This window comes from Mesoplodon mirus (genome assembly GCF_964341445.2).
Source record: "Mesoplodon mirus genome assembly, chromosome: 12".
In the NCBI taxonomy this organism is placed as follows: Eukaryota; Metazoa; Chordata; class Mammalia; order Artiodactyla; family Ziphiidae; genus Mesoplodon; species Mesoplodon mirus.
The window spans coordinates 84,200,568-84,215,288 of record NC_138988.1 but is presented as its reverse complement, the minus strand read 5'-3'; the positions used below and the strand labels follow the sequence as shown (position 1 = coordinate 84,215,288).

At 44.8% G+C, this 14,721-nt stretch overlaps 1 protein-coding gene across 2 annotated transcripts; it reads left to right on the top strand.

Moving 5' to 3' along the window:
* Positions 1-5,432: 5,432 nt before the first annotated feature.
* On the top strand, positions 5,433-14,718 carry MOG (myelin oligodendrocyte glycoprotein; the record flags this gene model as incomplete). Of its 2 annotated transcripts, XM_082637512.1 has the most annotated exons (7): positions 5,433-5,514; positions 6,666-7,013; positions 10,887-11,000; positions 12,319-12,339; positions 12,662-12,682; positions 14,169-14,285; positions 14,584-14,718. In XM_082637512.1, the coding sequence occupies 7 exons, from the start codon at positions 5,433-5,435 to the stop codon at positions 14,700-14,702; spliced, it is 822 nt and encodes a 273-aa protein (XP_082493638.1). In that variant the 3' UTR covers positions 14,703-14,718. The 2 variants fall into 2 exon arrangements, with proteins under 2 accessions (XP_082493638.1, XP_082493639.1); XM_082637513.1 differs by lacking the exon at positions 12,319-12,339 and having other exon boundaries at positions 10,887-11,021; positions 14,169-14,698.
* Positions 14,719-14,721: the final 3 nt, after the last annotated feature.

Below are 14,721 nucleotides of genomic sequence, written 5' to 3'. Positions count from 1 at the left end.
GCTCCAAAATGGCTACCACTGTGTTTTCCTTCTATCGGAGCAATCGTGTAGTGACTGAAGGGCCATCACTGGTGGGTGCTCTCAGGAACTGGGCCAGATGCCAAAATGGGGTCTTCCCTCTCCTGAGCTATTCGCCCCGCAACATTTTAGGCCTCCATAATCCAGGCTGGACAAAAGCAGAGGAACGAAGCGGACAGGGGAGGAAGGCAGGTAACCAAGGGCGGTGGGGTCTGAAGTGAAAGGGCAAGAAAAGCTTTGCCCTTTGGAACTGGATGTCACTGCACGGTCCGCAGGCGCCTTGCTTTTGCCTGAATAGGTGTAGTCACCGCCTTATTCTCCGCCCCCAAGGGCTCCTGGAAACCAATTCTCGGCGGGAAGTCGAGTACGTCAGCTGTTGCGAGGCAGACTGGGAGAGCCTCCTGGGCCTTCCCCTGCAAGATCCTTGGGGAATGTTGGCGGAGAGTGAAGACGTCGGGGAGATGGAAAGGAGGCAGGAGGAGCAGGAAAAAAAGACGAGAAAGGAAAATGTATATTCTCGTAGGGTCTTATAGCTAGGGAAAAACCTTAGAGTTACCTAGCCTAACTTCCCATTCTATGTTGGCTGGATGTCCAGGGATGGGAAGCTCGCTCCCTCAGTCTCTGCCAGGGTTGGACAATTCTGATGGAAAGAAGATTCTCCTTTGTATTGAACTGAAATCTACCTTCGAGGACTTGCACCTAATTGTTTTACCCCACGAGGACCTGCAGAACAGTTTAATGCCTCTTCCATAGGACAACTCATAACATTTTGCTCAAAATCAGCACAAATTCATTCCCATTTATTGGGGGGTGCAGGTAAGTAAGCTTAAGTGTTTGACTCACCTGATTCATAACAAGCTGAATGTTTTTCTTTTTGAAAAATGAAACATTTTCAGAATAATAACAAAAAAGACACCAAAATGGGGGGAAATGTTAGTAGATAAAATGTAAACCTTTGGGTACAAGAACTCATTTGCTGGGTACCTGCATCAGCTTGATTCAGATCAGTGTTCTCATTTTTCCTGCAGACCCATGAAACACTGGGCTAAACAGATGTAAGTTAGACATTTTACAGTCTATCGGTCATTGAGTCTCCATGGAATTTGCAGACCAGTTTAAACATACATATACTATGAAAATAAGGCCACAAAAGTGGAAAAGAAAATATCAATTTCCTCCTGAGATTTATACCACTAGAGGGAGTTCCAGAAGAAAAATCACTGCAAGTGAGAGCTAATAACAGCACTTACAGAATGTTTACTGTGTACCAGTCACAGTTCCCGTGGGTCAGTCATGTAATTCTGTTCACAGCCCTAATGAGGTAGATGTCAGTATTCCCCCATTTACAGAGGAGAAAGCTGAGAGGTATAGTGTGTCCACCTGTACAAAGTATACAACTTTGTGCTGGGTAATTTATCAACAATTATTAAAACTGCAATTGCACATGCACTTTGAACCAACAACTTCACCTGTGTAGAAGGCAGTGAACTTCATGGGCATTTGAGCAGGGCAGTCACACAGGGCCCATGTTTAGGAAGGGACACTATGTTTGGGCCATGATGCTCTGTGTCACTACCTTGAAATTCTTTTTTTTTTTTTTTTTTTTTTTTGCGGTACGCGGGCCTCTCACTGTTGTGGCCTCTGCCGTTGCAGAGCACAGGCTCCGGACGCGCAGGCTCAGCAGCCGTGGCTCACGGGCCTAGCCGCTCCACGGCATGTGGGATCTTCCCGGACTGGGGCACGAACCCATGTCCCCTGCATCGGCAGGCGGACTCTCAACCACTGCGCCACCAGGGAAGCCCTATCTTGAAAATCTTAATAATTTTCTTTCAACTTGTGTTTTGTAAGTGAAGTCTGATGGGGTAATAGAACATGTGCTGAGGGCTTGGAGCCGAGGTTCAAGCTTGATCTCACGTCTCAGCCTCCCCAGGACTGGTTTTTAGTTGCCTTCAACTCCCCCCAGGAACCATTGCCACTCTCTGTGCTGCCCTCTCCCAGCAGGAGCCTGGGCACAGGGGAGAGGTGGGGTCAGACATATACACCTGTCTTGCCAAGTTGAGAGGCAGGACCCCAGGCACATGGGAAGGCCTGCATTCACCCCCCTAAGTATCCCAGTGCCTGAAGGAATGTGATATTAAATAGCAAAAACAGAAACAAAGCCACCATGACAGGTCAAGAGTGGAACCACAAAGAAAGCAAGAACCTTCTTGGGAATTCCCTGGCTTTCCAGCGGTATGGACTCCGGGCTTCCACTGCAGGGGGCTGGGGTTCGGGAAGCTAAGATCCCACAAGCCGCAACACAGGGCGGCCAAAAAAAATATTCTTTTTTCTTCATCTTACTGAAACTTTTACAATCAGAGCCTAATATAAAGCTTGACTCACATAGTTTCTGTTAAATATTTATTAATTTAAATTAATTGAATACATTTTTATTTAACCTAGTAAAATAGATATTTTAAAAATTGAAACAATCTAAATGTCCTGGGAAACTAGTTAAATAAGTATGATACATTCATGCCATAAAATATTGTGTAGCTGTGTAAAATAACAAGGATGTCCTTTAGGTACTAATATAGATTGTCTCCAAGATAAATTGTTGTTACCATTTATGTTAAAAAGGGAGGGAGGGTAGATTAGTTCTCACATGCAGGAACTTTCTTGTGGGGCTCCCTCTAGTGGCACATATGTGGAAGGATTCAGAGAAAACAAGTTGGCTCCGGCCGGCTGGGCGATTTTCAAAGTATGTCATTTTATACCTTTTGGATTTGGAAACAGAAGCAAATGAACAATCAAATAAACAAATAAATAAGAACCCATTTTCAAAAGTTCAAGAGGGCTATATTATGTATTATTGTGGAATTATGCATTATTAAGTAAACACCACAAGAAGAAGAACACAAGAAGCAGAACAGGGCGTGATATATATGTTACACATTCTCTGGAAAAGCTTAGGCAGTACTGCTATTGGGTAACATCTAGGTAAGCTCCCATTTATTGAGTGCTTACTATTTCACATATGGATAGTGTGTTAATATACACATTAACATATTTATAGTATGTCACTTTGCATACATGACTGTGTACACGGCCTGTTATCAGACCTGGTGAAAGGTGTAGATCAAACGGAAATTACTGAGGAGAGTAAGAAACAACCCAAGAATACTTGCAAGATCGTATAACATACGCCACACAAAATTAAAGTAACTTTTAAGTGTTGAAGGAAATGACCAGCCTGACCAACAACACAGGGTTGTTAGACACGTCCACACCATGCACCATGCCCAGCAAACCCCAGATGTTCCTATACCCAGATTTCTGTAAATGGCAACTCCACTGGCTTTGTTTTTGCTGGTGGCCCTGCCCCATTCCCTTATCCAGAAACCATGTCATCCAAGGGACTGCTCACCCGAGCTCCAGAAATCCACCCCCTTTCCAAAGATGTGAGGCAGTCGAGGGCATGGAGGCAAGTGAGGTGAGCTCTTCAGAGGTAAGGGGTGTAGTCGTTATAAGTGGTTTTGGTTTTGGTCAGGCTCCGACCCTCTCTGATCTTCTAACCCTCCACTCCACCCTGATCTCCTATCCAGCTTTTGACAACTGGACTAGTGCCAGACAATTTCAAGCACCCTACGACCCCCAAACCCTGTCCAGGAAAGCATCTTGTGCATAACTTTCTTACCTGAACCTGAATTTGTATCTTGGAGGAAGAGCATCACAGGATATGTTAGGTTCTAGAAGGAGAGAATCCCCACAGGAGAGGAAGTCAGGCAAGCACAGAGACTCCTCTTCCCACCTCATTCATCCCTCCAGACCTTGACTTTCACCCTCAGGGCTTCAGAATAGCCAGTCTGCTTGTGCCCAAACTACAGCTGCCTTGCAGAAAAAAAGAATACACCACTCCCAGACTCAGCTGACTGGAGTCCATCCTTCTAGCCCCTCATGCTCACCTCAGACAAGAGCAGAAAATGTCTGTCCCTGTTCTGTTCCTAGCCCTTGAACGGTGCTGCCCAATATAATTTTTTGTGATGATGGATCTGGTCTATATTTGTGCTGTCCGATGCAGTAACCACTAGCTATATGTGCTACTGAGCGTTTGAAACATGGCTAGTGCAATCAAGGAACTGACTTTTTAATTTTATTTAATTTAAATGGGCACTTGTGACTAGTGATTACAGTATTGGACAGCATGGCTTTAAATTGTCCATCCTTTTTTTTTTGATGAGACATCCTTGTTTTAAGATTGGAAAATATATTTTTCAAACTTGGTGCTGATACTGGTCTCACTCTTTAGTGATCAGCCACGTCTGGGGATAAGGAGAAAGATCATATTCCCATCCCAGATCTCACTTTCCCCTGTGACACTGAGGAAACTGGAGAGTGATGCCCAGGCTGGGGGCTGTGTCCTGACTGCTGATCTGTCCTCAGTGCCTGTATTGATTGACAGCCGCTGACTTTGCGGATCTTGCTTTCTTTATGCTTGCCTCTTGGAGCACAGGTGGCCATCAACTCCTGACACTCGACTCGTGACTTTATTTTTTTTTAAATGCATTACTTTAATATATATATATATATATATTTATTTATTTATTTAGTTGCACCAGGTCCCAGTTGCAGCAGGCAGGCTCCTTAGTTGTGGCATGAGAACTCTTAGTTGCAGCATGCATATGGGATGTAGTTCCCTGACCAGGGATCGAACGCAGGCCCCCTGCATTGGGAGCATGGAGTCTCATCCACTGTGCCACCAGAGAAGTCCCGACTCGTGACTCTTTGAAATGTATTCTTTGGGAGGGAGAAGTTAACTAAGTCCAAGCAACACATCTGAACATAAGGAAGGGTGTTTGGATTTGCGGTGGGAGAGAGGAAGGTCAGACATCAAGAGGAAAGAATGGCCTGGTAATGACAACTATGAGACCGTAGAAATAGGAAACCAAGTCTAAATGTTCCTTCCTTTTTAAAAATCCAACACAGATCCCTATCTTTTGGCTAATACCTGGAGGAGAAGGATTGAAGGGACCTTGCAGATTGCACTGACAAGCCTCAGCCTGAGGGCCGGTGAGTGATCTATCCCAACAGGTCAGATCCTAGAAGCCCCCTCAAAGGCTGGCCACCAGGAGAGAGTGGGGGAGGAAGCCCCAGTACCAGGCAGCCTCTGCTCCGTAGCTCTGAGGGGGTGGGGAAGGCAAACCCTGGTCATCCCCTGGCTCTGTAGCCCTTTTGTGTAAGTGCCTGGCAAGGGTAACGTGGGGCTGTGCCTGGGAGCACAGCTGCAACTCTGCTGGGGAGGAAGCAGGGCGAGGGCAGCTCTGCCCTCCCCGATCCTCCCCTGGGGCCTCTTCAGCCGTGGGGACAAGCACCCCGAGGGCCTCTGCTCGGCCTGACCCTGCTGCAGGGGCTCTCTTTCCCCACTGACAGTGGAGATGGCCAGTTTTTTGAGCTCCTCTCTGCCCAGCTGCCTCCCCTCCCTCCTCCTCCTCCTCCAGCTGTCTTCCATCTCTGCAGGTAAGATTTCTCTTTATTCCTGCCCTGGGGAGACCCTGAGAACAGAAAGGCTAGTTCCCTGGGCTCACCTCCTTCAACTCACCCTCAAGTTGCCATGCAAGTTACCTTTTCGAAACATAGATGTGCTGACATGGTTCCCCACAGATACCGCCAGTGCCTCCCTACGGCCTTCAGAAGGGGACCCAAATCCATCATGTGACCTTAACTCAGGGCTTTCTTTGAACTTGGTCTTACCTACCTTTCCAACTTTGCTTTCTCACCTATCAAACGGGGACTATCCTAATAACAGCCTCTTGGAGTTGCTGTCAGGGTTCAATTAGATAAGGTATATATAATATGCTTAGTTGTGCCTGTCCCATGGTAAATCATGATAAATGTTTGTTGAGTTGTAGTGTCTCATCATGTTTGAGAGTTCTGTTTCACACTATCAGGCACTAATAAGTTTTTACAGAGGATCCCTGCTGTCCGAAGACAGATTCCCAATCTCAGGGAGCCGCCTAACAGAGAAGGCTCAGAACATATACTCCCTCGGGAAATGGTTGCAGGTCTAATGGAGAAACCAGCTTCATCTTCTAGTAGCTCTGTCTGACAAGGAGATATATCCCACAGAGGAAAAAAGACTGGGAACATGTACAGGGCAGGGTCCAGGAGCTGTAGAGAGGGCTGAAGATACAGAGGAAAAGAAGAAGGAAGAAAGAAGGAAAGAAGATCCTCCACCTCTAGGGTGGAAGATCTCAGAGGAGAAGAATTTGGGACCAGGGTGTGAACAAGTACAGAGGGCTGAGAAGTGATGGAGAGGTGGTGGTGGAGGAACGACCAAAGCAAAACCTCTAAGGGGAGAAGAAGGATCAAGTTGGCCAAGTCTGAACAGGGAGGCCCACGGGACAGTTAAACTGCAAGATGCTGGACCACATTCCAAGGTGGGACCTAAAGGCTGGGATGACCACATGCTAGAATGTTCTGTCCAGGGAACTCACGGTATCTCTATAACCAGAGACCTTTAAGAAAAATTGAGCTTCTCCCTGGCTCTAGAATTCTATTTAAAAATCAAGTGTCTTCTTTCCCTGTTTTGAAGCAGCCCTTCCCATGAAGGGCTTGTTTGTCAAGGTTCGCTCTGATGCTCAGTTTCTTTTCTTTTGTGTCTTGGATAGGACAGTTCAGAGTAATGGGACCAGGGCAGCCCATCCGGGCGCTGGTGGGGGATGAAGCGGAATTGCCCTGTCGCATATCTCCAGGAAAGAACGCTACAGGCATGGAGGTGGGATGGTACCGACCCCCCTTCTCCAGGGTGGTTCATCTCTACCGAAATGGCAAGGACCAAGATGAAGAGCAGGCGCCTGAATACCGGGGCCGCACGGAGCTGCTGAAAGAGACTATTGGGGAGGGAAAGGTGACCCTCAGGATCCGGAATGTAAGGTTCTCGGATGAAGGAGGTTTCACCTGCTTCTTCCGAGATCATTCTTATCAAGAGGAGGCAGCAATAGAATTGAAAGTGGAAGGTGAGTAGTGTCTATAATAGTAGGTATTGTCTGTTGGGTGGCCAGGACCTCCCTTTGAGCCTTCAGTCATTCTCTCAATTGAGATGAGATCCTTCAACCCAAACAGTTCATTCCTGGGAATTAACTCCATAGAGATACGCACATCAGTATCTCTGGGAATTCATATGCTCACATTGTCTGTTACATCATTATTCTGTAATGATGTAAGAAAGCCAGAATCAGAGACCGTGCCCATGAGTAGGGAAGTGACTGAGTAAACACTGTTACCCATACAGTGAATATCATGCAGCCATTTAAGATTGTTTTAGGGCCATTCCAGACAGCTTGGAGGCATTTTACAAGGTATTGTTGAGTGATAAAAGCAAGCTACAGAATCTAGGGAACAAAAACAAAACCTTACGTTTTATATATCAGAGAAACATATAAAGATATCCATAAGAAAGTTAATACGGTTCACTTTGGGGGAGACAAGGGAGGATGGGGTGTGATCCAACTAAAAAAGACCATAATTTTATCCATATCATCATATTTATCCATTTATATAAAAGTGTGTATATAACATGCACATTTGTGGGTACGTATAGAGAAATTTAAAATTTTTTTAAATAGAAAAAATGAAAAATGTAGGCAGCAAAATCCAAAATAATCAATTTGTGATTATTTTGTGCTATTAGAGGGGAATATGACTTACCTGAAAGTTAATCAAAGTATCCAAGTGGACCTTTTCCTTTCTTGTTTTGCTTTGGATTGTCTTTTCATTTATTTGTTATAAACAAGGGCCTTATTCCTAAGGAGTCAAACTGATCAAATCCTATTACAGTGAATTCCTCAGTTGATGTGTTTGTGGTGTTTTATTAGATGAGGAACATTATTAAACAATATATTCCTGGTAAACATAGTTGCAAGGAATTAAACAAGTGGAACTAATGTCTGAATATAATCATAGAAAGAGATGTTACCTATAGATTTTACCTCCACTGCTTCCTTTCTACAGAATTTCATTTGTGGTATGTTTTATGTGAGGGATGACTTCGAAATTTATTTTTTTGTTTTATCCCCGAGGGGTTAAGACACCGACAAGGAGGGGGAGATTTGAAAGTTAATTGCTATTTAATTGAGGAACAAAAAATTTCTGAGGCCTGGGCCTCAAGTCATTTCCCTTCCCTCCTCCCCACCTGCAGGGCAAACATCAGACAATTGATCACTTTTGTATCTCAAGGGCCACTGTTGCAGTACTGGGACCAGAAGATGGCATTGTATGCAGGATAACAAAGCACTATTTCTAGAGATGGATCTCAGGGATGTGAAAACAGCTTTGTGTGTCACAGAATGTTCTTCATACAGCTGTTTTCACTTGGGGGGGGGGTTTACCTGCAAGGAAGTCTGATAGTGAGGATCTCTCCAGTTTTCCGATTTTCCTCATTCCTGTTCAGTAGCTTCCTGGCTCAATAACTGCCTCCCCCAGTACATCCCCCCACCCCCACCCCAACAAGCAAACAAACAAACAAATGAACTGCCTGGGGAGAAAGTTTTCCTTTGGGTGGATTTCCACATTCCGACCCTCTTCTCCCTTCTCATAATCTGCATGCCTAAGAGTCTTTTAAAAAAGAGAGTTTTATGATGGACCACCCACCTAGCATGAGGATCCAGAAAGCTGAGGCAAATTTAGGACTGAAATGCAGTAACTATGTGATTGCCAAGTTTCAGGTGTAATTACCTCCCCTCTTTCTCTAAAGAGTTTCTAATCTCTCCTTCCAACTTTGTATTTTTCTTGTCAGTTTTGTGATTTTATTACTAGTTGTCTCTAAACCTTTCTTTAAACTCTTCATTGTGAAACTTTAAAACATATACAGAAGTAGAGACATTATTATGATGAGCCTCCAAGTTCCCATCACCTGACTGCAACAGTTATGACCCAAGGACAGGCCACCTGTTTCACTAGACCCCACTCACCACCATCCTCCCCAGATGAATTCCTCCGGCAAATCCTAGGCAGCATTATCGTGTCATTGCTAAATCCTCAAAACTGTATGTCTCAAATAGAAAAACTCAAAAACACAAAAAACCAAAACAAAATCATAACCAAAATACTATTATTACATCTTTAAAATTTAACAAAAATCCTTAACAATACCCAGTCTGTGTTCACATTTTTATGATTTTTTTATAAATATATTTTTACAGCTGGTTTGCTTGAATCCAATCCAAACAAGATCCACGGGTTGGTATTCGCCCTGTAGAGTTTCCCACGGTCTAGATTTTGCTGATTTCATTCCCATGTTGTTTAATACAGTGTTCCATACCCTTTATTTTCTGTAAACTTATAGATTAGGATATGAACAATCAGATTCAGGTTTATTTTGTCAAGCATATTTCATAGGTGATGCTATATACTTTGTTCATATCACTTTACATCAGAAGTCTCATAATGTCTCTTTTTCTCTTTTTGTGATCCTAACCCTTTGTTAAAATATAAAAGGTGTACAAAAAAAGGAACTAAAATATGTAATTGTTAAACCATGTTGCTCCAGGTAACTTCCAATGAGAACTTTGAAAGTAGAGCTGGCTGTGTTTTCTCCTGGGGAACACAGTAACAGACAAGAGCCTGAAACCGCAGCTTGAAGGATGGTATTTATACCTAAGAAACCAGTTTGATGTTGTTTGCTGTGACTTAATGCCTACCCTGATGGCAGTATCTTTATCTAGCCCCCTAACGCAGAGAACAAGATGAAAAGGCCGGCCCTGCACATTGAGATTATACAGGGAAAGCTTTGGGACACTGAGCCGACTCGAGAATGGGCAATAGATGGCACCAGAGAGCCAAAGGTCATCCCCTGTCTCTTTATCTTTCCCACTCCAAGTCCTCAGTTACCGATTTGGCGGATCCTACTTTCTCAAAAGCTCCAGAAGAAAGGTTCTTAACTATTCTTTGTGTCATGCACCCTTTTGTTGGACTGGTAAAGTCGATGAACCCCTTCTCAGAAGGATATTTGAAATGCATAAAACATACTTGTACTGAAATACAGTTATCAAAGTATTAAAGTAAGATATGGGGTGGCCCTAATAATAGTGTCATTTCAAAATGAGTGATATTTTGAGATTTCTGTACCGTGATATGAAAATATTTGTGATTTTTAGGGATGACAAAGTCTCAGGTTCTGTTCATATGGTTGTGGAGTGTTGCCTACAAACATAATTGAAAGAAACACTAAATTTCAGCTTAAAGTTTACTGAAAATATGTATTTTTTCCTATTTAAGTTCCCTTGACTTCCTACACCGCCACCACTGTCCTAGGCTCATGTGTTTTTTGTTTGTTTGTTTGTTTTGTGGTACGCGGGCCTCTCCCTGTTGTGGCCTCTCTCGTTGGACGCGCAGGCTCAGCGGCCACGGCTCACGGGCCCAGCCGCTCTGCGGCATGTGGGATCTTCCCGGACCGGGGCACGAACCTGTGTCCCCTGCATCGGCAGGCGGACTCTCAACCACTGCGCCACTAGGGAAGCCCCGTCATGTGTTTTACTTTCACCATTACCATAGCCTCTTGACTGCCTTCGCCCCCCTCCTCCAGTCCTGCAGTCAGTAAATCAGATCTTGGCCCCTCAGCATGAAATGCTTCAGGGTACCCCGTGACCTTGAGGATCAGATCTAAGTCCCTTTCGTGGTTCTCAGAACTCTCCAAGACTGGCCCAGTATACAGCCTCGACTCCTGTCATTCTAAACCACTGGCCCTTCCCAGAAACAACCACTTACTTTTCCTTTAAACCTAAGCTTAGGTGTTAGTTCTGAGTCATCTTCTTTGGCCCTGACTCATGGAGCCGTGGGCACCGTGCTGGGTGTTGATGACACAGTGCTGGGCCCCCGGTTCTGCCTTTCAGATCCCTTCTACTGGATCAACCCTGGAGTGCTGGCGCTCATCGCGGTTCTGCCTGTGCTCCTCCTGCAGATCACTGTGGGCCTTGTCTTCCTCTGCCTGCAGCACAGACTCAGAGGTACAGGCTGGAGGGTGGCGGGCTGGGGACCCTTCCCTGAAGTGCCTGGTCTCTTGGAGCTTGGTCAGCTAACGTTTATTTTTGAGGGACTTCTGGGTTCAGAACTCCATAATGACAAGTTTTACATCCTACCGAATGTAAATATCATTTAGATAATAGGACCTTTCATTTCCCTATGAGGTAGGGCTGATATATGATAGCCCCATTTTAGAGAGGAAGCAACTGAGGCCTGGAGTGGTTCAGAGATTTACTCAAGCTGGCACAGCTTATAAGTGGCAGAGCTCAGGCCTAAACCCCTATCTTCTGGCCCCTGAAACATACACAGCAGCTCATGCAACTGGGGGAGTGTGAGCTTCAGAATCAGGCAAGTCTGTGCTACTAGGTTTAAATAAAGATACTGTAAGTAAAAGTCCCTAACACATAGTAGGTGTTGTTTCCTCCTTTTCCATCCAACACTGAGGACACGGGTTCAACTGTCTGAAGCTCCTCTCTAGTGCCCAAGAGCTTTCATTTTGAGACTTCTCCCAGCCACCAAGCATTCTCAAAGCCAAAGCCCGAAGGGCCTCCAATTCTCCTCCCCCTCCCATTCCTAAGAGGATAAAGCAGCAAGGAGGGCTTGGAGTATGAGGGGGGATATTGGTGGGATCTTCTCTTCCCTTGACCTCGTCCCAGATACTCAGTTACCTCTTCTCCCACATGAGAAAGATCTTCAGCCCACATGGCTGAGCAGAAAGAACCTGATCAGTGGAGTTGGCCAGCCTGGGTTTAGATCCAGTTCAGACAATGACATGAACTCTCCAAGCCTCAGTTGCCTAGTCTGAGTCAAGTAGAGATAACACCCTCCCTCCTACAAGTTATGGGAGGATTAAAGGACATAGTGTTATGTAAAGCACCTAGTACAGAGCCGGTCACAAAGCAGCTGCTCAACTAAATGTTTAGTTCCTTCCTTCCTCATTCAGATGGGAAGTAGCTTTAGATTTACAAAGTGACAACCCAGCGGGGTGGAGTGACATTGTGAACTGAGAACCAGCAAGAAAAGGAGCAGAGAGCAGTGGGGGCGGTAATAAAACCTTAGATTGGCATTGGTGAACATCGCTGTCTACTGAGCTTCTCCGCTTTCTTTAACCCAATATTTAACCCAGGCAATAGCCAGGGAATGAGCCTGAACTCCTGCTTTCAAATCTGGTGCTCTTCTCACTCTAAGGATGTTCATGGGCTACTGAGAAACACGCTGCACAAAGGCCCAAGGCAATGGGTGTGGAGGGGCCCCATCTAGTGCCTGAGCTGGAACTAAAAATCTCACCTTTTTCTATTTTAGGAAAAATTCCAGCAGAGATAGGTGAGTTCCAGGCACCTCCCCTCCCCATGCCTCCCTCCAGGTCTTCTGGCGTAACTGAAATGGTCATTTTCTCAGACCATCTCTGCCTCTGTCCCAATACCCTGTGCTCCCTTCGGGCGGGAACTTCACTATTTAAAACTCCTATAACCAGTCATAGAGTCTCATTCCTCTTCCCTGCCTTCAGCCAGAAGTAAAATCCTACAGCTTCCTTTCCTCCATCGTGCGTCACTTACAATTTAAAGTGACTAAATAACAAAGGCTCAGAGGAGAAAAGATCGTTTTGAGTGCCATACTAATAATCTCTTTCCATTTATTCTTTCAGAGAATCTCCACCGGACTTTTGGTAAGTCCTGGGGTACCCAGCCCCCCAGATCAGCTTGGTGCTTCACTCGGCTCCTGTTACCTGGGGACGTAAGGACCCCTGGCTTCTGGTTGGTTTCCTCCCTCTCTTGTTCTTTCTTTGAATGTCATCATCTGCACCTAGGATGGGTTAGATAATAGCACACACTTACATTACGCTTTCATGTACCTGGCACTGTAACAGCTTCCCAAATGTTAACATTCTAGGAATTACAAGTACTTTATGTACATTACTTCCTTTTTCAGGAATTACAAAGGGGAGGTAAACAGATCCTTTGCACATCAACTTGATGTCTAGTTGGGGAGGTGATACATATACATAAATTAACTGGAGAACAAAGTACATATACATTGACAACTCACACAGAGGAATGAGTTTTCACAGTACAGAATGAGTAACTACATGTGACTCCTCAGGGAAGGGAAGGCGTCTTGGGGGAAGAGTGAAGACATCAAACCCCACTAGAATATTGGCCTGGACTTCCTGGTGGTCCACTGGTTAACTCTGCACTTCCACTGCAGGGGGTGAGGGTTCAATCCCTGGTGGGAGAACTAAGATCCCGAATGCCATGCAGCGAAGAAAAAAAAAAATAGAATGTTGGCCCTAGGACATGGTCTCTGTCCTTTTTGTTCACTGCAGATTGTCCAGTGCCTAATGACAATGCCTACAACAGAAGGGCACCCAAATATTTGTTGAATGGATGTTGCAGAAATTATAAGATGGTCCCTGCTCTGAGCAGCCTTCCTGAACAGCCTCTCTTCCTGAGGCTGGAGGTGCCCCGGCTCCACGCTAGCATTTAATCAGTGTGCAGAAAAAACAACACACACAGTCTGCAACTCAAAGGGGAGGAACAGGATCTTTGTTTTACAGGATTCAAATAACAAAGGTCTTAACTTTTTGTACTCTTTGGCAATCTGGTGAAGCCTCATGGACCCGTCCCTTCCCGGAATGTTTTGAACTGTACGCATAAAATATAACACATAGGATTACAAAGAAAGCCATTGTTTTGAAACAGTTTTCGAAATATAAACAAATTTGTGATAAAGTAACAAATGTTTCTTTAACAAAAATATACATTAAGTAATAAGATGTAGCAGCAGGTCTAATAATTTGGTGAATTCAAAATACTGATAAACAGTATTCTGAGATTTCTGCAACAACTCTGAGGGGAATGTGGTTTCCATTGGTGATAAAGTCACAGGTACTGCTGGTAACTGGTTTGTTAGCTACATTTTTAGTGTAAGAAAATGCTAAATTCAGTTTGAAGTTAGTGCAAATAAAAATGTAATGTTTTTCTCATCCAAATTCATGAACTCCCTGGACTCTATCCACAAACTATTTTGGAACCCAGGTTAAGAACCTCCCCCCTCCACCACCCAAAAGAAACCCAATAATAAATGGAGAGGGGTGGGTGGGACACAAAGGGGAACACATGTTAATCCTGTTTGTTCTGTGGCAAACGATTCAGATCCCCACTTCCTGAGGGTGCCCTGCTGGAAGATAACCCTGTTTGTAATTGTGCCAGTTCTTGGACCCCTGGTGGCCTTGATCATCTGCTACAACTGGCTACACAGAAGACTAGCAGGTGCAGTGCTGGGGCAGCAAACAGGACCACTGGGCAGCAGGGGATCAAGCCAGCCCTGAGTGGGAAACATAAAGAGGGTGGATGGAACCAGGGCTCAAGATTCAGAGCTGGAATTTCCTTCCTGCTCTGTCCACATGGCCAACTCCAGGCTCCTCAGAGAATTCATGAAGAGAACCACTTACTGAGATCTGTGGGGTCCCTTAGTGGAAAGGGAGGGGGGGTGACTATGAATTCCACAGGGAGGATGTGGGAGGAGTTAGTCATCTTCCACTCATCACCTATTTCTCTTTGTTTTCAGGGCAATTTCTTGAAGAGCTAAGTAAGTTTTCTTCTCTTTCTTATAAACTGAGAGCAAAAAAAAAAAAAAATAAAACAAAAAAAAACAAGGAAACAGCAAGGGGAAGAGGGGGCTATTGAGGGATCAAAATCCCAAAGG